Here is a 24479-nt window from a genome sequence, read left to right on the forward strand (position 1 = left end):
ATTTTTTTTTTTTTTAGAAATTTATAAAAGCACAATATGTTTTTTAACATTACAGTTAATTCTCAGTCCTCTTTAATTATTCCTCTCATTGGGTTTAGGGTAAGTTGTATTTCCTTTTTCCTTCTTTTTGGAAATGTCTTCCTGTTGATGAATGGATGGACAAATTCTTTTTGGCTACATGCTTCCAACAGTAGTGGAGCAATGACTCTTGTGTAATGGAGCCAAAAGCCATGCTTGGGTCACCTGAATCAGATTTCTCAGCATGTCCAGGGGACTCTGGGTGCTCAGGCCTGAGGGACTTTGGGAAGTTAATGTGTGCTGAGGAAGGGCAGGTACTGCAGAGAGAGGGGAGATTCTAATGTATTTCTGTTTCTTTCCTTTCCCTAGCTTTTCCAATTGTACATTCAGGAGGTCCTTCTCCTCAATGATGGTGGTGGTGAAGGGCAAGAGAAGACAGGATATTGGTGATCTGAATCTAAGGGAAAGCAAATAATTCTCTGAATTTTTAAGTGACTGAAATTAAGTTTATATTGGTGGAGGAATGTAGCTGCTCCAATATTCCCACATCCAAGTAAGTGGCTCTGTCTGGAACATAAGAACATAAGAATGGCCCTACTGGGTCAGATCAAAGGTCCATCTAGCCTAGTATCCTGTCTTCCAACAGTGGCCAGTGCCAGGAGCCCCAGAGAGAATGAACAGAACAGGTAATCATCAAGTGATCCATCCCCTGAAAATCTGGGAATAGAAAAGATATTTTCTTCCTCCTGGGAGTCAGGCCTGCATTTGAAGTCATTTTTGATTTTAGAAACCACTTTGTGCAGCTCCTCAGCTGTCTTCTGCCTCTCGAGACATTTTATGCTGTACTGGTCACTGTGGAATCTAAATATACCACAAAATAGAAGAGGATAAAAAGCAGGAGGAAAGAAGTAATAATAATACAGTCTCTTTAGCCCCCATAGAAAATAAGAGCAGAAAAAGATTGCAGAAACTGCCTCAGGGAAAAGCATTATGATGCAAATGTAAACGAGGGTCTGAATGAGCATTTCTCTGGCCTCAACTGAGTAACTGAGGGAGATGACCTCAGGAGTAGACCAGATTTGCACAGACACACTTTGCCTAAGTCACAGAAGACAGATTTGCTTTGCCAAAGTGATTGGCTTTGGCTGTTTTGGATTAAAGTTCACTTTAGTCTTTAATACACGAGCTAACGAAATATTATCCTTTTTATATGTCCAAAGGACAGCAGAAATGTACTTGATACCCCCTAATTGAGTGGGTCATCCTAACCAGAACATCACTCACTATGCAGGAGATAGTGATGTCAAATCCAAGTGCAAGTTGGAAGGGAAATAGCTGTTCTTATCTGACAGTGAGGACCCTGTTTAAAGAGCCTTAGATACAATTTGGCTCCCCCCCCCCGCTTTCCCCCCATGTTTAAAGACAGAGCAGATCAGACTCACTTTAGACCTGGTTTACACTACAAAATTAGGTTGATGTAAACTGTCTTGTGTCAACCTATTTGTTCATGTGTCTATACTCCAATTTGTATCCCACTGATGTAAGCACCGTTATGGTGAGCCATGGTTGACACAGTGCAAGTGTAAAGAGTGTGTGAGTTATGTTGAACCTAACTGTCCTCCCGGAGCTATCTCATAATGCCCAACAGTGACCACTCTGGTCATAATTATGAATTCCACTGCCCAGGGGGTCATAGAGACTGGAAGCCATAGCCCTCCCCCTCTCCCAACTTTAAATCCCTGCATATTTTTTAAATGCCTTTTCCTGATTGTCCAGCTTGGTGAGCACACCTAACAGGTCTTCCTCATTACGTGCAACTGCCCAACCAAACATACCAGTTACATGCTCTAGACATGCTCCTGCCTGGAATAGACAGGAGATATTGGATCTTCTGGCCTGTGGGGAGAAAAGACTGTGCAAGAATAGCTATGGACCAGCCATAGAAACATGGGCATCTAAGAGAAAATTGCACAGTGGATTCAGGTGAAGGGGTACAACATGGATCAGCTGCAGTGCCACGTGAAAGTGAAGCAATTGCAGCAGGCATACCACAAGGCTGGGGAGGCCAACAGTCAACCTGGTGCTGAGCTGCAGACCTGCTGCTTTTACAATAAACTACATGCCATTCTTGGAGGGAACCCTACCAGGACTCTGCAAACCACTGTGGATATCTCCAGTACACGCAATAAACAGACCCTGGCCATTAACAGCATGGAGGAGGAGTGACATGTGGCAAGGGTGTGGGGGTCCAGTTATGCAGGAGCCAGGATAATTTAGAGACTCCATTGCAGGCTAGCCAGTTCCAAATCATCTCAAATCTGCTTAAGCTTCATCAGCGGAAGTTTGAGCCACAAAACTGTGGTCTCCAGTGCCATTCTGCATCACCCTGATATTGAATAAGGGCATTGGACCATAACCTGATAAACTGATTCTGAAAAGGACTCTGCAACTCTAAAGCTCTCTATCTCTACTATGAAAGTGACCTAAGAACTCTATTCATTTTTGTACAGATAATGATCTTTTAACCAAAACTCTTTTCTTTTTAAATACATTTTAGTTTAGTTAATAAGAATTGGCTGTAAGTGTGTATTTGGGTAAGATCTGAAATATTCATTGACCTAGGGGGTAATGTATCTGATCCTTTGGGATTGGTAGAGCTTTTTGTAGGATGAACAAGATTTTCAGTAATCCTCATTGTGCTTGACTTGGCTGTCTGTGTGGGAGCTCAAGGCTGCGTTGCTTTAAGGGAACGGTGTTTTGGCTTCTGGGTAACCAATAAGATATTGTAGATGCTGTTTTGTTGCTGGCTTGGTAAATCTAAGAGGTAGAGTAACCACCAGTTTTGGGGATCATCTGCCCCATTCTTAGCAGTTTTCCCTGATTGAGCAATCATAGCATAGCCCTCTTGGGATCCTGGTCACACTCATGTGTGCCCCACAACACATTTCCAAAATTCCCAAAAAGCATTGTGCCAGAGCGTGGTATATGGCACACACAGATACCTACTCACTGTGCACCACAGTTTGTGTTGACACAAGAACCCCTGGTGAGTACACAAAGTGCTGCCACAAGCAGCCAAGTGTGTATGCACAAGCAATATATTAACTGTGGTGGCTTTACACCAACGTAATGTGTGAAGCAAACTTTGATGCGTAGACGTGGCCTTAGAGTCCTTGTTCCTTCTTAGTGATCACCAGAACTGAAATCAATGATGGGCAGTTCTAGGCGGCTGAATCTTAGATGTGACATAGGGACAGCATTGCACCGAAAGACAACAGAGGATGCAGCAGCAGAGTGCCTCACTCCCCAGTGAAATCACTAAGACCTAAAATCAGTAAGAAATGGGCTAAGTGGTAAAATCTCAGAACATGGCATTGCAGCTAGCGGCAGAGGTGACAGTGAGTGGCAAGCAGCAGCAGAGACAGCGGTGAACAGCCGCAAAGATGGAAGTGACAGTGGTAAGGTGAGCAGAGTCATTGCTTGAGCCCCACTCTGCCCCCACATGAGGGAGGTGAACCCACATGAACGCACCCCTGAATTCTGGGACTTGGCTGACCTCAGACAACCAGTGAGTGGGTGCAGCAGAGGGAAAGAGGAGTGATGTGTTAAAGGGACATTTGTCTGTTGGAATTTCACACCAAAACTGATGCAAAGGACTACTGTCCAAGATATTGCAGGGTAGGGGTTTACTTATGGTTTGCATACTTTTGAATAATTATTGTGGAATTTTTCTTTTCTGTTCTTAATAAATGTTTTTTGTTATACATAGACTTAGTACACATGAGTGAGGACAATGCAAACCCAGCTAGCATAGAGATAAACAGCAGTGTAGACAGTGAGGCACAGCTTAGGTGGATAGAGTAGAGTGCCCTACATGCCAGAACCCTCAGGCTACATACATGGGCTCTCTACATGCCTCCCATGTTTACACTGCTATTTTTAGCAATATGAAAGGCTCTAGCAGCAGGGAAAGGCACTAGTAAAGGCAGGTAGATGTGCAGGACAAGGTATTTTCTTGGCCTAAGTGGCCAGCACAAGGGATGCCATGTCCTAGCCATAGGACAACCAGGGTATCTGTAATTGTGTCCTTACCTCACTGGTTGGTTTGTTGCATTCAATATGATATAGCTCTGTCCCCTGAGTATAAAGTGGGGTGACTGTCTCAGGCATTAGGATTCTGCCACCTCTTCATTTACAAGAGTAAATTGGTTGTGGGCCCCACTCAGCACAGGGTCTTGGTTCATGGAGAAAATCTAGGTCACAGCTTCTAAATCAGCTAATGGCAGCCTCCTAGATACTCTTCCCATTTGCAACCCAGGTGGATGTCTTATAGTCTTCAAATCCCCCTCAAGAGATTCTTCAGGTTCTTGTCATCCAGCTACTTCAATCAGTCCAGGATTTGCCCCAAGTGCCAGAATCTGGTTAGTGACTATGGTCTCTGGTTTTCCCAACTCACTAATATTTTCTTGGAAGTCCTGCCAATCCTGACCAATAATAATGGGATAGGCTAGCTTTGGGGATAGAGCTACTGGAAGAGTTTCTATATGTCGTCCCATGATAAACTTCAGTTTTCTGCTAGGGTAGGCCTTTACATCCCTGTGGACGCACTAGGGGAAGACTGTCTCCCCTGGGAGGTCCCTCCTGTCCTGGCCAATGGAGTTTGCATCAAGGTCTGACTCCATCTAGAGTCCAACAAACTTTGTACTTTCATCCCCCAGATCCACATGAGGATGGTTATTTTGGAAGCCCCTTCTTCCTTGCCCTGCTTTCTGCTGTCCACACCAGGCATACTTGCATTCCATAAGGAGGTGTTCCCTTCAGATGTGCCCTGGTTACTCACTGTCATAACTATAAAGGGACTGGAACAGCTCTCCTGTGTACAATACTATAAAATCCCTCATGGCCAGAGACTCCAAAATCCTTTTACCTGTAAAGGGTTAAGAAGCTCAGGAAACCTGGCTGACACCTGACCCAAAGGACCAATAAGGGGACAAGATACTTTCAGATCTTGGTGGGGGGAAGTCTTTTGTTTGTGCTCTTTGTTTTGGGGGTTGTTCGCTCTTGGGACGAAGAGAGACCAGACATCAATCCAGGCTCTCCAAATCTTTCTGAACCAGTCTCATATTTCAAACTTGTAACATCCAGGCAAGGCGTGTTAGTCTTATTTTTGTTTTCTCAACTTGTAAATGTTCCTTTTTGCTGAGAGGATTTTACCTCTGTTTGCTGTAACTTTGAACCTAAGGCCAGAGGGGGTTCCTCTGGGCTCTTTGAATCTGGTTACCCTGTAAAGTTATTTTCCATCCTGATTTTACAGAGATGATTTTTACCTTTCTTTCTTTAATTAAAAGCTTTCTTTTTAAGAACCTGATTGATTTTTCCTTGTTTTAAGATCCAAGGGGATTGGATCTGGACTCACCAGGAATTGGTGGGGGAAAAGAGGGGAGATGGTTAAATTCTCCATGTGTTAAGACCCAAGGGGTTGGATCGGTGTTCACCAGGGACTCGGTGAAAAAGTCTCTCAAGACTATCCAGAAAAGGGAGCTAGTACTTGAGAGTGGTGGCAGCAAGATCAGATCTAAGCTGGTAATTAAGCTTAGAGGTGTTTATGCAGGTCCCCACATCTGTACCCTAAAGTTCAGAGTGGGGGAGGAACCTTGACACCCACATAAGCAGCAGGTCACCATATTGTGGTCTGAGTCTCTTCTCTCACACAATGGTGGTCCTGGCTGTTGTAGGGGTCTGGTATCCACATCTGTGTTAGCTTTGTCTGGTGATGGGGCCAAGATTCAAAAGACCTGGTGAGGTTTCATCCAGGCTCTTCCTGCCTGGTTACTGTGGTTTTCCCAGAGTTAGAGTGGTTGTCCTGACACTTGAGCGGCTGGTAACTAGGGTACTCATCTTTGAGTGGCAGAGGTTCAGATAGGGTCAGCTTTTTAGCCACAAGTTGTCTCCCTTCTCCTTCTCTGGGGGCTCCTCATCAGCCATAAAGTTCTCCCTCAGCTGCACCATCACCTTGGGCGGTGCCTCAGAACCCACGTGCGTCTCCAGAAGGAAGTACACCTCTACTCCAATATTACACAACCCGATATAACACAAATTCAGATATAACATGGTAAAGCAGCACTCCAGGGGGGCAGGGCTGTGCACTCTGGTGGATCGAAGCAAGTTCGATATAACACGGTTTCACCTATAACACGGTAAGATTTTTTGGCTCCCGAGGACAGCGTTAAATTGGGGTAGAGGTGTATTTGTATGAACTGCTTTGTCAATATTAACTTGGCCAGCTGGCTTCCCATGTTCTGCCGTGGCTGTAACCATCAATATTCCTTTTGTCTTTGGATCGCCACCCATGGTCAGGCTCCTTGGGTATATGTCTCCATTCAGAAGCAGTGGCAGCATGTCTCCTCACTGATATCAAGATAATTCAGGATGGCTGCTTTAAACAGTTTGTAATTCATTGTAGACACAGGGTCAAGCCCTCAGTAGCCTGCCCGGACTGGGCCAGGCTGGTTAGGGGCCAACATCAGAAACCACTGGAGGCCACTGCCACCTGTTCAAAAGTAGTCAGGAAGGCTTCAGAGTTGTTGTCAGGCCCCATTTTAGCCAGCTTTACAGATACAGGTGTGGGCAGAGGCTCTAGGCTCACAGCTCCTGTACCAGACCACTAGTTACCTCAAGAGGCTGTAGATTCATCAGCAGGTCAAGGTTCTGTTGTAATTCTTTCTGCTGTGTTGCCATTTTGTGCAATAGCTGTTGCTGTTGACCCCCTGAAGCTGTTGCTGTGTGTCCAATTGTTGCAAAAATTTTTGCTGGAACTGCTCTTGCTGGATTGCCCACTGTTGCCGCTCTTCATCAGTCACTTGCACCATTGTTCTGGATCCATACTACTTGGGTTAACTGTCACTCATGCGTGTGGGGATTTATCAGTTTCTTCTAATTTATCATTATATCAGGGTCAGAAAGCAACTGCCCATGTTCTGCTACACAGCACCTACTTGGGGAGCTTCAGGTGCTTCCTTTGTCCCCAGTGGTTTTCTCTTCCAGCAGAGATTACTATAGAGTTGATCGGAAAATGTGCTGTGTTTCTCTGGCTACAAGTATCAGGGAGACAGTTCCCTGCCCCACAGTTACAGGGTTAACAGTAGTCCAAGTGAAAAAGATAAGGTTGAACAGTCTTACAGCCCGAAAACAGACAGGGTTGACCTCCCTTTTCTTATGAAGCAAACAGGTCAACAATTCCTGAGCTAGGGCTGGGTTCTCTAGTCCCTTATCAGGCTATTGGACCCAGACTGAGCTTCATGGGCTCTATGAAAACAAAGTAAAGAAGGTCCCTCTACTTATCCATAGGCAGAGGATCTTCACCAGCTTTCCTAGCCAACAATCCCAGTATTGTGTGGAGTCAGGGAGTTCTGTGATCTAGTTCTGTGAACCTCTGAGTGCTGCCTCTCACTGAGATTGGCTCATAGATTCACAGAGTTTAAGGTCAGAGGAGACAATCATGATCACCTAGTCTGGCCGTGTCATAACATTTTTCCCAGATTTGGACGTTAGCGTCCAAAATATGGGTGTTAGCATGAAAACTTCCAATCTTAGTTACCAGCTTGGACCTGGTAAAGCTGCCACCACCCAAAAAATTAGAGTGTTTTGGGGCACTCTGGTCCCCCCAAAAACCTTCCCTGGGGACCCCAAGACCCAAATTCCTTGAGTCTTACCACAAAGGGGAATAAACCATTTCCCTTCCCCCTCCTCCTTCCCAGGTGTTCCCTCCCTGGGTTCCTGGAGAGGTACACAGAAGCAAGCTCCGTGAATCTAAACAGAGGGACTCCACCTTCCCCGTTTCCAGTCCTGGAAAACACAAGCACCGAGAGGTCTAACCTCCCCCCTCTTCACCCAGAGGGTATGCAAAGTCAGGCTTAGTAAATCTAACACAAAGAGATTTTTTCCCCTGACTTCTTCCTCCCACCAATTCCCTGGTGAGTTGCAAACTCAATTCCCTGGAGCCCCCACCAAAGAAAACTCCAACAGGTCTCAAAAAGAAAGCTTTATATAAAAAGAAAGAAAAAATACATAAAAATGGTCTCTCTGTATTAAGGTGACAAATACAGGGTCCATTGCTTAAAAGAAATATGAATAAACAGCCTTATCCACAAAGAATACAATTTAACACATTCCAGCAACTACACACATGTAAATACAAAAAAACAAACCTATCTTTGTACTTACAACTTGGAAACAGAAGATTAGAAAGCTGGAGATAGAAAAATCACTCTCATAGTCGAGAGGGTCAGACCCAAGACAAAGGACAAAGAACTCACACACAAAGAACTCAAACACAAACTTCCCTCCACCCAGATTTGAAAAAGTCTTGTTTCCTGATTGGTCCTCTGGTCAGGTGTTTCCGGTTACTCCTTTCCAGGTGAAAGAGACATTAACCCTTAGCTATCTGTTTATGACAGGCCGCCTGCACACTGCAGGCCACAGAACCTCACCCACCCACTCCTGTAATAGACCCATAAACTCTAGCTGAGTTACTGAAGTCATCAAATCATGATTTAAAGACTTAAAGTTACAAGCTCCTTCTTTTTAAGGAGCTGCCCTTCTTCAGGTGCTGCAGATCTCACAGGTGCACTGGGTTGGACCTGATTGTGCGCATAGGCACTTGTTAACCCCTTCCTGACCGGGATGGGAAGCCATTCCACCACAGAACCGAAGAAAAATATTTTCACTTAGATCAAAATAAAATAAGACATATTCAAGATACCTAAAATCAAGATCCTCTGTGCCACACAACAACTTTCCCCCCATAAATATGGCGAAAGACTTGAGTCCTCAAAGTTATTCATAAGGTAAGTGACATCTTAATAGAGAATTTGTTTTATGGACCACCTTCCCTTCTGTGATGATCCAAATACTATCCCTGTGGCAACTAACCTGATTACTTACATGCAAAAAGTAACTTCAGGGAGGAATTTCAGCCTTTTTGAGGTAGTGCATTTGCCCTGAGTTAGCAGTCTTCACAATTTAGGAGTGATTCTATAAACTCAGCTGCTGTTGGTAATCGTATGACAACAGTAACCCTGAGAGACAAGATGGGTGACATAATAGCTTTTATTGAACCAATTTCTTTTTGTGAGTGACAAGCTATTGTGCTTACACAGAGCTCTTTTTCAGGTCTGGAAAACATAATCAGAGTGTCACAGCTAAAAACAAGGTAGAATAGATCATTTAACAAAAGTAGTTAACACATATTCTTCTTTGAGTGCTTGCTTATATCCATTCCAATTAGGTGTGCACGCGCCGCGTGCACATCCGTCGGAAGATTTTCTACCCTAGCAACACCCGGCGGGTCGGCTGGGCACCCCCTGGCGTGATGCCGCTATAGCACCGAATATATACCCCTGCCGACCCGTCTGCTCCTCAGTTCATTCTTACCACCCGTGTCAGTCGTTGGAACAGTGGAGCGCAGCTTAGCTGATCTCCACTTCCCTAGCTATTCACTCGTTCTAGTACTATTGTGTATATAGTTTTATAGTTGTAGTTAATACTTTTAATAACCTTTTGTAAACCTAGTTAGTGTATATAGTTCAGAGGATTGGGGATTAGCCCCTTCCCCTCTCCCGGTGCCCAGGCCCATGCCTGGTTCACTGGGCTTCAAACTGTGCTCGGCCTGCCAGCGGCCGATGCCAACGGGAGACCCCCACGACTCCTGCCTAAAGTGCCTGGGGGAATCCCATCTTACAGATAAGTGCTGGATTTGCAAGTCTTTTAAGCCGCGGACAAAAAAGGAGCGGGACTTTCATCTTAAGCAGCTCCTAATGGAGGCGGCCCTCACTCCTCCGCTTCGGCACCGAGTGCCGCACAGTCCGCGCCGGGGAGAAGTGCCTCGTCGGCACCGGAGAGCACAGGCACCGCCAAGATGCTCCGGCACAAGCCGTCACCGGCCCAGAAACTAGCCCGGCACCACTCCCTCTCCCCGCGTGCCAAAAAGGTCAAAGGTCCTGCGGCTCCAATATCTACACCGCAGTCTGAGCAGCAGCCAAAACCAAGTCGCCCAGCACCAACAACTGCCGTGGCACTGGCAATCTCGGCACCGTTGATTCCGGCCATGCAAGAGCCGTCGAGTCCAGTGCATGACAGCTTCCTGGCACACGCCACGGTAGAGCTTATTGTTCCCACCACACCAGAGACCTTTTCGACGGCAAGGGAACTCATTGCCCTAATGGAGCCCACCCTGCCCCAACCCCCAGCACCACCGGTGCGGGTTATTGCGTCAACAGGGAAGCCTGCCCTAGTCAGGCCACCTTCCATCGACGCCGCAGGTGGGCACCACTCGAGATCGAGGTCTCGCCAGTGCTCCCAATCTTGCCACCGGTCCCGATCTCGACGCCGCTCGCAGTCCTGGTACCGATCTCCTTCTCGGTACCGGTCGTACTCGCGGCACCACTCAAGATCTCGTTCTCCGGACCAGAACTCCAGACGGTGGTCCAGCTCCCGGCACCGTTCATGCCGCAGCCACTCCCACCATAGAGCTTCACGATCCTGGTCGACCTCCCGGCACCGTGCCAGTCGGAGGTTCCGGTCAACCTCTCGGCACTGGTACGACTCCCGGTACCGTTCTCCAGTGCGGCACGACGTACGGTACCCTGCACACAGGGCTCCTCCTCACATGCACTCTGCTCCGCCGTGGCCATCACGGCACCCATCTGAGTCTTTGCACGCTGATAGCGCCGCATATGGGGATTCAGAAATGCAGAGCCGTGTCCTCCAGGAGGCTCAGGGCATGGAACAAGCACCTCAGTGGTCCTTCTGAACGCCTTGGGCATATCACCAGGCCCAAGGCAAACCCACGGTTCCATCTCGTTCCGCCCCGTCGGAACATCGGGCATCAGAGACCACTGTTAGCCACCCTCCTCCAGCGGGTATGGACGAATCGGCTCTGGCGCCGGATCCTCAGGTGTTCCCGGACTCTGATGCTCCTCCGGAACAGGAGTCACTAAATGAGCCAACTGTGCCGGGTCTGTCGTCCTCCTCTTTGCCAGACGAGGCAGTAGCTGGTACTTCTACATCGGGCCTGCCGCCGATCGACCTCCAAGCCCACCAGGACCTTCTCCGGCGAGTCGCCTTAAATATCAACCTCCAGGTGGAGGAGGTCCAGGAGGTGGAAGACCCGGTCATAGACATACTGTCGGTGGATGCCCCAACTCGCGTGGCTCTGCCATTCATCCGTTCCATCCAGGCCAAAGTGGACACCATTTGGCAATCCCCGGCGTCTATCCCTCCCACGGCCAGAGGCATGGCAAGAAAATACATTGTATCCTCTAAAGGGTATGAATACTTATATACCCATCCTCCTCCATGCTCTCTGGTTGTTCAATCTGTGAATGAAAGAGAGCGTCATGGCCAGCAAGCCCCTGCCCCGAAATCGCGGGAGGCTAGACGGATGGATCTATTGGGGCGTAAAGTTTACTCCACTGGAGGCCTCCAACTGCGGGTGGCTAACCAACAGGCCCTGCTCAGCAGGTATAATTATAATACCTGGCAATTGGTGGGTAAGTTTGCTGAACTGGTCCCACAGGACTCCCGCCCGGAATTCCAGGCCCTTCTGGAGGAAGGGAAGAAAGTGGCACGGACTTCTTTGCAGGCATCACTCGATGCTGCTGATTCGGCAGCCAGAACCGTGGCCTCGGGGATTACAATGCGGAGAATATCGTGGTTGCAGGTGTCAGGCCTACCTCCTGAACTGCAACACGCTATTCAGGACCTTCCATTTGATGGACAGGGCCTTTTCTCTCAGAAAACGGACCCTAGACTCCAGAGTCATCATGCGTTCCCTCGGGATGCATACTCCGCAAACCCAACGGAGGTCCTTCCGTACCCAGCCCCAACGCCCTTACCCCCCGCCCAGGCCATGACAAGACTTTAGCAGGAGGTGTGGTCGCGGGAACAGCAGACGGCAATCGGGTTCCCAAGGGGGCCAGAATAACAGTCCCGCCAAACCATCAGCAGGACCAAAACTGAACTTTTGAAGGTGCGCCCAAGAGCAGAGCACCAGCTCTTCCCCAGGATCCCCTTCAGTTTTCCAACTGCATTTCCTCCTTCTTCCCCACGTGGGCCCAATTAACCTCAGATCGTTGGGTCCTACGCACGGTGGAATTTGGATACCACCTCCAATTTATTTCGCCGCCTTCCTCCCACCCTCCCTTCCCATCCCTCTTCAGGGACCCCTCTCACGAGCAATTCCTCTGGCAAGAGGTTCGTACGCTTCCTCTCCATTGGAGCTATAGAGGAAGTGCCAGAGGAGTTCAGGGGCAAGGGATTTTACTCCCGATATTTCCTAATCCCCAAGGCGAAAGGGGGTCTCCTTTCTGAAGAAGTTGAAGTTCCGCATGGTGTCCCTGGGGACCATCATCCCATCCTTGGATCCCGGATGGAAACATCCTCTGTGACACTGAAACCACTGAGTGCCTCACGATGGGAAAGCCTATCAAACACCAGATTGGGAAGATAGACAATGCCATACTTGCCATTATGGATGATAATGCTATGACAGGAACTGTTCATGGGAGAACAGTGGCAGAGGGAAATGGAATCACCAGAAACATACATAACTTCAAATTTCTGTGTGGCTTAGTACCTTGGTACGCTGCTCTCGACATGAAGGATGCATACTTTCACATCGCCATTTACCCTCTGCACAGACGGTACTACAGTTTATGGTGCGCAATCAACATTTTCAATTTGCGGTCCTTCCGTTTGGCCTCTCTACCGCCCCGCGCGTGTTTACAAAGTGCATGGCTGTAGTGACCGCCTTCCTCCGTCATCGGCGAATACACGTCTTTCCTTACCTAGATGACTGGCTTATTTGCGGGACCTCCGAGGCTCAAGTCACCAGGCATGTTGCTATCATCACGGACCTATTTGAGCTGTTGGGCCTGATGATCAATCTAGAGAAGTCTACTCTAGTGCCCACTCAAAGAATAGAATTCATCGGGGCCATTCTAGACTCCACACTCGCAACAGCCTGCCTTCCACTACCCCGGTTTCGGGCACTAGTTTTTATCATAGAGAGCCTCCAAACTTTTCCGATGACCTCGGCCCGCACCTGCCTCAGCCTTCTCAGTCACATGGCCGCATGCACTTTTGTAACCAAGCACGCCAAACTACGCCTGCTTCCTCTTCAAACCTGGCTCGCCTCAGTTTACCGCCCGGGCAGGGACGCCATAGACATGGTCGTCACCGTTCCTCAGAGCGTCTTAGGCTCCCTCAACTGGTGGCTAACACCTTCCCTGGTGTGTGCAGGGATGCCGTTCCAACCGAGATAGCCCTCAGTATCCCTAACGATGGACACGTCGTCTCTCGGCTGGGGGGCACACCTAGGCCATCGTCGCACGCAAGGCCTCTGGTCATCTCAAGAGCTAGCGTTGCACATAAACGTCCGGGAGCTGAGAGCAGTTCGCCTCGCATGCCAGACATTCCAACATCATCTGCAGGGCCGTTGTGTTCTAGTACTCACGGACAACACAACAGCAATGCACTACATAAAGAAGGAGGGAGGGACTCAATCCTCCCCCCTTTGTCAGGAGGCGATCCAACTGGAGGAATTTTGTATAGCCCACTCTATAGACCTTGTAGCGTCCTTCCTGCCAGGGGTCCGGATCTCTCTGGCAGACCATCTCAGCAGATCCTTTCTCTCCCACGAGTGGTCGCTTCACCCGGATATTGTACATTCCATCTTCCAGAAGTGGGGCTTTCCCCACATAGACCTCTTCGCTTCCCGCAACAACAGGAAGTGTCAGAGGTTTTGCTCCTTCCAGGGTCTCACCCTGAGCTCAATATTGGACACCTTCCTAATCTCTTGGGCGAACCACCTGCTTTACACCTTTCCCGATGGTGCACAGGTTTCTCGTAAAGCTTTGCAGGGAGAGGGCTCGACTGATCCTGATCGCCCCTGCGTGGCCCCGACAACACTGGTACACCACGTTGCTGGACCACTCAATAGCCAACCCAATCTCCCTGCCCCTTCATCAGGATCTGATAACGCAGGACCATGGCAGGCTTCTCCACCCAGACCTGCAATCCCTCCATCTAACAGCGTGGCTCCTGCATGGCTAACCCAATCGGAATTACACTGCTCTGCCCCGGTGCAAGAGATACTCCTGGGTAGCAGGAAACCTTTTACATGGTCTATTTACTTAGCCAAGTGGAAACGGTTTTCTTGCTGGTGTCACACGCAGAATGTTGCACATACGGAGGTTCCTATCCCCAGTATTTTGGACTACCTCTGGTATCTAAAACAACAAGGCCTCGCTATCTCATCTCTGTGAGTGCATTTGGTGGCTATTTCTACTTTCCACCCCGGGGAAGGTACTTACTCTGTCTTCTCCCACCCTATGGTCTTGAGGTTCCTCAAAGGCCTGGAGTGTCTATACCCCCTAGTACGATGCCCCGCCCCTTCCTGGGACCTAAATTTAGTTCTGACGAGACTTGCGTCCCCCCCGTTCGAGCCATTGGCAACCTGCTCACTTCTATATTTGTCATGGAAAACAGCCTTCCTTGTAGCCATTACATCGGCTAGGAGAGTCTCTGAGCTTCGGGCTCTGATGGTGGACCCACCATACACGGTGTTCCACAAGGACAAGGTGCAGCTACACCCACATCCGGCATTCCTCCCTAAAGTAGTCTTGGCCTTTCATCTCAACCAGGACATATTCCTACCGGTCTTCTTTCCCAAACCGCATACATCTCGTAGGGAGCAGCAGTTACATTCGCTCGACATCCGTAGGGCGCTCGCCTTCTATATTGACCATACGAGGCCCTTCCGCAAAACACCCCAACTCTTTGTTGCAGTGGCGGACCAGATGAAAGGTCAGCCCGTCTCTTCTCAGAGGATTTCATCCTGGGTAACCGTGTGCATCTGCACTTGCTACGAACTAGCTCATACCTCTCCGGGTCATATTACTGCACATTCTACCAGGGCCCAGGCCTCGTCGGCCGCCTTCTTAGCTCGAGTACCTATTCAGGAGATATGACGAGCAGCTACATGGTCTTCAGTACACACCTTTACTTCCCATTATGCCCTGGTGCAACAATCCAGAGACGATGCAGCCTTCGGCTTAGCAGTTTTGCATTCTGCAGTTTCTCACTCCGACCGCACCGCCTAGGTAAGGCTTGGGATTCACCTCATTGGAATAGATATGAGCAAGCACTCGAAGAAGAAAAGATGGTTACTCACCTTTGTAACTGTTGTTCTTCGAGATGTGTTGCTCGTATCCATTCCAAAACCCGCTCTCCTTCCCCACTGTCGGAGTAGCCGGCAAGAAGAAATTGAGGAGCGGACGGGTCGGCAGGGGTATATATTCGGTGCCATAGTGACGCGTGCCACGTGCATGCCAGGGGGTGCCCAGCTGACCTTCCGGGTGTTGCTAGGGTAGAAAATCTTCTGACGAATGTGCACGCGGCGTGCGCACACCTAATTGGAATGGATATGAGCAACACATCTCGAAGAACAGTTACAAAGGTGAGTAACCGTCTTTTTCAAGGAACCATTCAAGGTGAAGTGGTCTGTTAACAGTCATAGGGAGGAAAGAAAGGATGAGGGGAAAAGCAGCTGAGGGTGGGGAGTTATTAGTGGATTGTAGATTGTTGTAATGAGCCATAAATCAAATCTCTCTTTTCAATCCATGATTTTATGTCTAGCAAAGTTCTGAACTGAAGCTCCCAGGCTTGTCTTTTGAAGACGTTATGCAGGCTTCCTTTGAGGATGAAGACTGATAGGTCAGATATAGCGTGATCACTTTGTAAAAAGTGTTCACTCTCAGGTGAACCCAGCAGTAATCCAGTCAGTTTTTCACCTTCTTTGTCTGTCCAGAAGCTTGTGTCCTTTGCAGACCTCTTCACCATCACTTACACATTTGTTACCTCAGTATTAAACTATAACAATGTGCTCTAAATAGAATTATGTGTTGAAGGCATTCAGAGAGTAACACTGGGGCAGAACACAGCAGCTGTCTTAGTGAAGTATTTTTCTGGGAACTCATGACATAAGTGCTCTGGGATCTGCATTGGCTGTGTAATGGTGCTATCTAACTCCAGGAGGAGTTTAAAATATTAGTTATGACTTAGGAAGCCTTAAATAGCCTGTAACCTGCCTACCTGAGCAGGGCCGGCCCACAACATTTTGACACCTGAGGCGGGGAGCTCAAATGATGCCCCCATACCACCTCGCTTGGGCCAAAACTTTGAAAAGTCTCAATTCTGCCTTCTTCCTGTTCTGCTCCTCTCATGGTACTGCTCTGCTACCTACCCCAATAAAGGAAAAGTAACAATTTACAATGCCTTGTTCAAAAATTGTAAGTAACACTTAACTTTCAAACACCTGAACAGCTAATGTAACTTTTCTTGTCTGCATCATAAACACTGGCATTTTTATCTGTTTGAATAATCAAAGAGGTGCTTTCTGTGCCTTCTTTGGTGCAAAGATTTGAACTGCTTCCTGAAGGTCCACAGTCTGGGCCAACTCATGATCTATTGAGATGGTTGCAAGGCCGACCAGCCTCTCCTGTGTCATTGTGGAGCATAGATGTTAACTTCAGCTTGGAGCAGCTGCGTTCTCCACTGGCAACTGTTACAGGAAGTGTTAGAAGTATGCGCAGAGCACCAAAAGCATTTGGAAAGAGGATAGTCATCTTATTTGTACACATATATTCCAGAACAGCCTTTGGAGTTGATCCTGCTGAAATGTATCTTGAAAGGACTTTCAGTTCATCACCTAAATCACTCGCATTAATATCGCGCATGTCATCATGTGTCAACACTGTCTCTAGTGCCTTGCATTGTTGGTGTAGGTCTTCTTCTGGTATAGTGAGGAGTTTTGGAATATCATACAACATCCCAAATATACTGCTATGTTCCTTGAGCTGCATGAAACATTCTTCAACTGACTGTATTGCACAATCTAGCACCTGGTTAAATAATTCAACTTTCAGTTGCTGTTTGGGGTCTCTTATGGGATTATCCTGTGCCTTCTAATCAAAATGTCTTCTTCTTTAGTGACTCTTGTATTCTTGAATGGGTGGGAAAATAGCTTCAGTGTGAAGTTCCTCTGCCAGCTTCTGTGCACTCTTCAGAACATTTTGAAATCCCTCATCTGACCAGTAAGACTGTAGGTATGACTTTGCTTTGTTCAGTTTTTCTACTTCTCCAGATATATCAAGGTCAACACCTTGGAGTCTCTTGCTTACAATATTTATTTCAAACAGTATGTCATGCCCCAATACTAAGCCACACAGAAATTTGAAGTTATGTATGTTTCTGGTGATTCCATTTCCCTCTGCCACTGTTCTCCCATGAACAGTTCCTGTCATAGCATTATCATCCATAATGGCAAGTATGGCATCGTCTATCTTCCCAATCTGGTGTTTGATAGGCTTTCCCATCGTGAGGCACTCAGTGGTTTCAGTGTCACAGAGGATGTTTCCAGATGTTGCTTCAAAATTTGCCATCAGTGAGTTGATGCAGAGAAAAATACATAGATGCTTTGAATTACATTAAAAATTCAGCACCCTCACTAGAAGCTGATGCTGCATCACTGACCACCAAGTTCAATGAATGAGAACTGCATGGGACAAAAAAAGTTCAAGGGTTTAACTCTCGGATCCATGTCTTCACTCCTCTGTTCTTTCCTCTCATGTTGGCACCATTATCGTAGCCCTGTCCTCTCATGTCAGCTATCGCAATTCCCGTATCTTCCAGCTTTTTAAGAAGCACATTTGTCATATCTGCTCCTGTTGTATCATCGATGTCAATACATTCAAAGTTCTCTCTGACAGTCACCATTGCAGGGACATTATCACTAGGTTCTGGTTTTGTTACAAAATGCACCATTAAAGTCATTTGTTCCGTATGGCTGATGTCAGATGTGCAGTCCAGAATAACAGTAATATCTTGCTGACTTCAGATCTGCCACAATCTTCTGTTTGACTTTTGTTGCCAGTAACTGTATGATCTCATTTTGAATTGTTTTTCCAAGGTAGTGGTGTGTGTACATTTCTTGGGTGGTGACTCTTCTTTGATACTCCCAGAGTACAGCATCAAACTCAGCCATCCACAATTTTAAGGAAGTTTCCATTGTTTGGCACATACAGCTGATGTGAAGTGCCATGCAGTGCTAGCTTTTGGGTAGCAAGCATTCTCACAATGACAATGAGCCTTTTCAGAACATTTTGCCAGTAAAGAGACTCTGATGCAATCTTCTCTTGATGCTGATCATCTATGGTGGCCTTTAACTTTAGTCTTATCTCAAGCTCCTTCCACCTATGGAATGCTCTGAGGTGATTTGCTGCCTTCTCATGGCATGCCAGATTTCTGCCAGATTTTTCCAGTCCTTTGTTCTTATAGAACCCAATGTGGCTGGAACATTAGACTGGAGGAGTCTGCAACAAAAACAGTATGCAGTATTCTGGATTTTTGAGAACATAAGCCATGGCCTCTCCACTTTGTCACCATTGGGGATTTCACGGCAATAATATGTTGGATGGAAACTTCTATTTTCATTGTCTTTGGGGAGTATGAAGTTTTTCACTTGCTGTGGCCCATGCAGTACAAGGAAGTCCCTCAAACTACTACTCACATCCTCACTGGGGCCAGAAGGCTCACCGTGAACATTTGTGTCTATGTATCTCAGGAGAGCTCCTTCCTGCTTAGATAGAAAAGCTTCCTTTGCTTTCTTTCTTTTTCTGAATGCAGCCCCAGTGGGGCGTTTTCTTCTTTCACTCATGGCTGCTGTTCTGTGCCAGTTATAGTGGCTCTCAAACTCAATTGAAGGGGACAAATAAGCAGGCTGGTAACAGGGCCTGAGTGAGGGAAGATATCAGTGTCTTAAGGGCCTAACTGTCTCCTACTACTTCAGTTGACTGTCTGTCCTTCTCAAGTGGGTTCAGGAAAGCAGCAGGAAACAGGAAGCTCCCTGAGAAGCTGGTGTTAATCAGCCAGGCTCCTGGGGTGCTAGAGAGGTACATAAGAGGCTCCTCCTCCTCTCTCTCTCTGCAGCTCCTGCTGCTTTCTGTTATTCCCTCTCACCTTTTCTTCTGCCTGCCTGTTATGTCTCTTGTGCCCTACTTCCTCCTGCACAGCACTGCACCATCTCTGTGCATCTAGAGCAGAGAGAATAAATATGCACCAGCAGTAGATACAATCTTCTACACCAGGGGTTGGCAACCTTTCAGAAGTGGTGTGCCAAGTTTTCATTTATTCACTCTAATTTAAGGTTCCGCGTGCCAGTAATACATTTTAACATTTTTAGAAGGTCTCTTTCTATAAGTCTATAATATATAACTAAACAATTGTTGTATGTAAAGTAAATAAGGTTTTAAAAATGTTTAAGAAGCTTCATTTAAAATTAAATTAAAATGCAGAGCCCCCCAGACCGGTGGTCAGGACCCGGGCAGTGTGAGTGCCATTGAAAATCAGCTCATGTGCCGCCTTCGGCATGCGTGCCATAGGTTGCCTACCCCTTTCCTACACTCTGGGTCCTAGTGGCACCCCCACCACAGTCCGGCACCTGAGGCGACCGCCTCAGTTCGTCTCATGGTAAGGCCAACCAGCCTCTTTCCTCCAGCCATAGTGCCACAACTGTGGTCACCAGAGGCACTCAAGCTGAATCCCTTTCACTATAAGGCAGAGAGTTTTGGATAGCAGGATGCTTTCTGTGATGGCTTTAAGACTTTAGAACTTGCTCTCCATCAGTCAAAAACAGCACAGATTTAGTGACCTTCTAGGCACACTGCCAAATATCTGTTAGATGGGGGGTTTGGAGAGGGCTGGCTAGGAGGGTGGTAAAGCACTGGAATGGGTTACCTAGGGAGGTGGTGGAATCTCCATCCTTAGAGGTTTTTAAGGCCCAGCTTGACAAAGCCCTGGCTGAGATGATTTAGCTGGTGTTGGTCCTGCTTTGAGCAGGGGATTGGACTAGATGACCTCCTGAGGTCCCTTCCAATCCTGATATTCTATAATACTATAGAACTATGAATGCATGGAAAGCTCTTTTGTAGGTTGGTGGAAGGCAGATTTCCTCTCTGAATGATTGTTTTAATACTGCTGGGGGTTTGCTGTAATATCAATTATGTGTTAGGGCACTAGAGCCTTTCATGCACATTTGTAAAAGTTCTTTATTTACTTCAATTTAAATAATGTAATGTATTTTAGTTCCTTTTGAGACAGTTTACCATCTGGAAACAAGGTCCACAGCCAGGACCTTGTGATCAGCCAGCTCTTCACAGACTAACAGCAAGTGATCCACAGAACACAGTCCAGAAACCTCTGGTATAAAGTATTGAAGGAGAGGGCCAGGGAGGATAGTGATGAGATAGAACAATGCACAAATCTGTGGAGGAGTTTAACAGTGTAAGATAGTGTGTCTGGACTGAAGAAAATGATATTTTAGCCAGATATATGTTATTGAATAACAATACACTATTTAAGATGACCAATGTACTGTAAGAAAGTTTTACTTCATAAGAAACCAGTAGACACAGATTTGATGTTAAATATTTCACACCGAACTAACATCATTTAAACTAAGACTGTAGGTTCCCTGAAGTTTCAAAGAGAAGAGCCAACTTACCTTTTCAACTAGTTCCGTAGCTGTTATATTTGGATCATAGGGAATGGGATCTCCAATATATGTACGAAGTTTGACTGGGAACCCTCCATATTCAGGAACGAATTGCAATGGAAAATGTTCATCCAACCACCTAATAAACCCTGTGAATTAAAAAAAAAAAGGGGGGGGAGGATAGTAGATAAGCTTAGAAGCTGGCAGAGTCCCTGAATCAAAATGGTGTCTGATTGTAACTAACAAACCTTAAGTGATTTGGTTAAAGGCAACATGAAGGTCAAACAATATTCAGGGCACATAACCTTGAATATAATAATCTATGCTTCCATTACCTCATGCATACCAAGTACCAGTTTAAGATGTGTCACCATGTAAAGCACAATTAATACCTAGTCCAATAAATACACATTAAGATTAGATAACCCAGAAGAGTTTTCATCACAAGAAACAGTTACCAGAGTTAGAAGAGAACAAAAGTTTAGAAAGAAATTCGCAAGATGAGTATTTCCCAGAAACAGTTGATTTTGAAAATATGAATAAAAGAAAACTATGAATTTGAAAAGCTACATATGAAGTAAATCTTACATGATGTTCGAAGTGTTCTACAGACTTCCCGAATATTCTGAGTAAACAAAGGGATGATGGGCTAAGAAATAAGGAAAAGAAGTGGTAAGACTATGGACAATAGTTCAGCCTCATTTTTTTCTTTTAAATCTTGCATCAGCTTTGAATAGAGTCATTTTGCATCTTTATATTGTGGTTATAGTCAACTTTACCATCCCATTAAATCAAAATGAAACAGATAAGTTATCATGACTAGAAACTCAAAAGGAGTCACATGTTTGTCAGTAAAACTACAGCTAGTTATGTTCCAGGTGAGGTTCCATTTTCTGAGGGTTCTTAGAACCTAAATCACATGAATCAGAGGGTAGCCATGTTAGTCTGGATCCGTAAAAAGCGACAGAGTCTTGTGGCACCTTATAGACTAACAGACGTATTGGAGCATAAGCTTTTGTGGGTGAATACCCACTTTGTCAGACGCATGTCATGTTAGTCTATAAGGTGCCATAGGACTCTGTCTCTTAAATCACATGTATTCATTATCATCACGATGAACAATAAAACAACACTGACAGAATAATACTTAGAAGAAGAAAAAATAATTCCACAGATATCAGAATTATCAGTTTCAGAAGTCCTGTTCAGCAATATTTTTTCAGTGCCTAAGAAGTCAGAATACCAGTGAGTTAGACAAAAAAACATCCAGATATAGATATTATTTTGGTAACAAAATCTTGGAAGCAGAAACTAAAATGCAGCACAAGTCCTATAGAAAAATTACACAAACTATGCAGTGTAAGAGTCTCATTTGTATTATGAAACTCTTGCAAATATCAGGGGAGGGGGAAAGAAGAAAGGATGCCCTTGCCTAATTGAATGTTTACTTTCTAATGCCTTTAATATTTAAAATAGTTTTAAGAAGTTGTAACTTTTCAGAAAATTATTTTTCTCTCAAATGTTGCAGGTTATTTTTCTCTCAAATGTTGCAGGTTAACATCTCTCTGAAGCACACATTGAGATCAGATCACCTCAAAGCAAATAGCCTTCCTAAACCTTATGTTGTGACAGCTCCTTCATTATTATTATTATAGATTGAGCGCCAGTCACCCACATGGGATGATACAAAGCTTTTTTCCCCCTTAGTTCCTATCCCAAGAGGTTTATCAGAGACATAAATTAGACCAGAGGTTCTGAAATTTTGTTATAGTGTAGACCACACCTTAACAGTGAATGTATGTCTTGTGCAACATCCCTGTGAAAGCCTACTGTTGTACATTGTAAACGAACATGCATCAAAATAATTCTTCATTCTACTCTGCTGACATTTGACTCAAGCTCTTTATTTTTTTCATAATATTGAATGTAAATTCATAGCTTTGCTTAACACTAAAAAACATTGTCTTAAGCCATAAATCCAGTGTCTTTATTATTATAACAATCTGTAATCCACTAGCCCCCTTTTTGTCCTATGACTACAGGGATGTTAACGGGACACTTCACCTTGAATGGTTCCTTAGTTTAGCATAAGTAGTTAGCACATATTCTGTCTGTTTGATCTTGTATTTAGCTGTGACTCTCTAAGTACCTTTCCTAGACCTGAGGAAGAAATCTGTTAATAGCTAAAAAGTTTGTCTCACCTATAGAAGTTGGTCTAATAAAAGATGATACCTCACCCACTTTACCAGTTCTGTGTGACAGAGGCGATGAGTGAGGAGGCATGTGGGATCACATGCCCTGCCAGAGTTGCTGCTTGGCTTGTACTGAGCATGTTCACACAGACTGAGCATGCTCAGTAACATCTGCTGAAGCTACCATCCTCACTCCATCCCCCCACTATTGGCAGGTATGCTTTGTCTCTGACCTGTGAAATGTGGCATAGGAAACTCTGATGTAGATAACAGTTCAAATACACAGACCACTGCAGAATGAGATGCTCCATTTGGGATCACATAGGGCCCTCGGGACACACATTGAAGCTATTCAATGGCTAGCTACATCCTAACATGAAATCTTGGAGAAACACTGCTTGAAGCATACAAAGTAAGTCTCTCATCAATACTATTCCTTTTCTAGGGGGAGATCCATTATATTTCTTTTATATACAATAATCTGGTTTATAAAATATATCTTCCGCTGAAGCTTCACATTGTTGTGGGATTACAATAGACTACATGTTTTAATGTAGGTTTTTGTTTAAAGGGGTTCTGATTAGGGCTGTCAAATGATTAAATAATTAATTGTGATTAATCGCATGATTAATAGTGCTGTTAAACAATAGAATACCATTTATTTAAATATTTTTGGATGTTTTCTACATTTTCAAATATATTGATGTCAATTACAATACAGAGTGCAAAGTGTACGGTGCTCACTTCATTTTTTATTATAAATATTTGCACTGTAAAAAACAAAAGAAATATAATTTTTCAGTTCACAAAATACGAGTACTCTAGTGCAATCTCTTTATTATAAAAGTTGAACTTACAAATGTAGAATTATATACAAAAAAATGCACTCAAAAATAAAATAATGTGAAACTTTAGAGACTACAAGTCCACTCAGTCCCACTTCTTGTTCAGCTAATCGCTCAGACAAACTAGTTTGTTTACTGTTGCAGGAGATAATGCTGCCAGCTTCTTGTTTACAATGTCACCTGAAAGTGAGAACAGGCATTCACATGGCACTCTTGTAGCTAGCGTCGCAAGATATTTATGTGCCAGATGCGCTAATGCAGGGGTGGCCAAATTTACTGGTTCTCCGAGCTGCATACAACAATCTTCAGAAGTTTGAGAACCAGGGCACACGTGCCGGGAGACGGTGCATCCCGCAGGGCTGAAGCCCCTAGACGCCCTTCCAGGCTGGACAGAACTGCTTACCTCACCACCCCCCTGCAAGGCAGAGGTCCTGAGCTCCACCCTCCCAGTCTGATAGATGGAGAAAGGGGGGCTGCATGAAGGGCTTGCAAGCCGCACTTTAATGGTAAAAGAGCCACATGTGGCTCACCAGCCACAGTTTGGCCATCCCTGCACTAAAGAATCATAGGTCCCTTCATGCTGCAACCACCAGTCCAGAGGACATGCATCCATGCTGATGATGGGTTCCGCTCGATAACGATTCAAAGCAGTGCAGACTGACGTGCATTCCTTTTCATCATGAGAGTCAGATGCTACCAGCAGAAGGTTGATTTTCTTTTTTGGTGGCTCAGGTTCTGTAGTTTCCGCATCAAAGTGTTGCTCTTTTAAGACTTCTGAAAGCATGCTCCACACCTCGTCTCTCTCAGAGTTTG

The 24479-nt window shown here is 45.7% G+C and overlaps 1 protein-coding gene across 1 annotated transcript in view; it reads right to left on the minus strand.

Moving 5' to 3' along the window:
* The window catches only part of LOC115646794 (transmembrane protein 68-like), a 66049-nt gene that overhangs the window by 2681 nt on the left and 38889 nt on the right, over positions 1-24479 (minus strand). Inside the window, exons 4-5 of the mRNA XM_030553111.1 lie at positions 21218-21278; positions 20639-20778 (exon numbers count right to left, since the gene is read on the minus strand). Coding sequence (XP_030408971.1) covers positions 20639-20778; positions 21218-21278 — 201 coding nt within the window. The remainder of the gene's footprint in view (positions 1-20638; positions 20779-21217; positions 21279-24479) is intronic.

The sequence above is a fragment of the Gopherus evgoodei genome, chromosome 2 (assembly GCF_007399415.2).
Source record: "Gopherus evgoodei ecotype Sinaloan lineage chromosome 2, rGopEvg1_v1.p, whole genome shotgun sequence".
Classification (NCBI taxonomy): domain Eukaryota; kingdom Metazoa; phylum Chordata; order Testudines; family Testudinidae; genus Gopherus; species Gopherus evgoodei.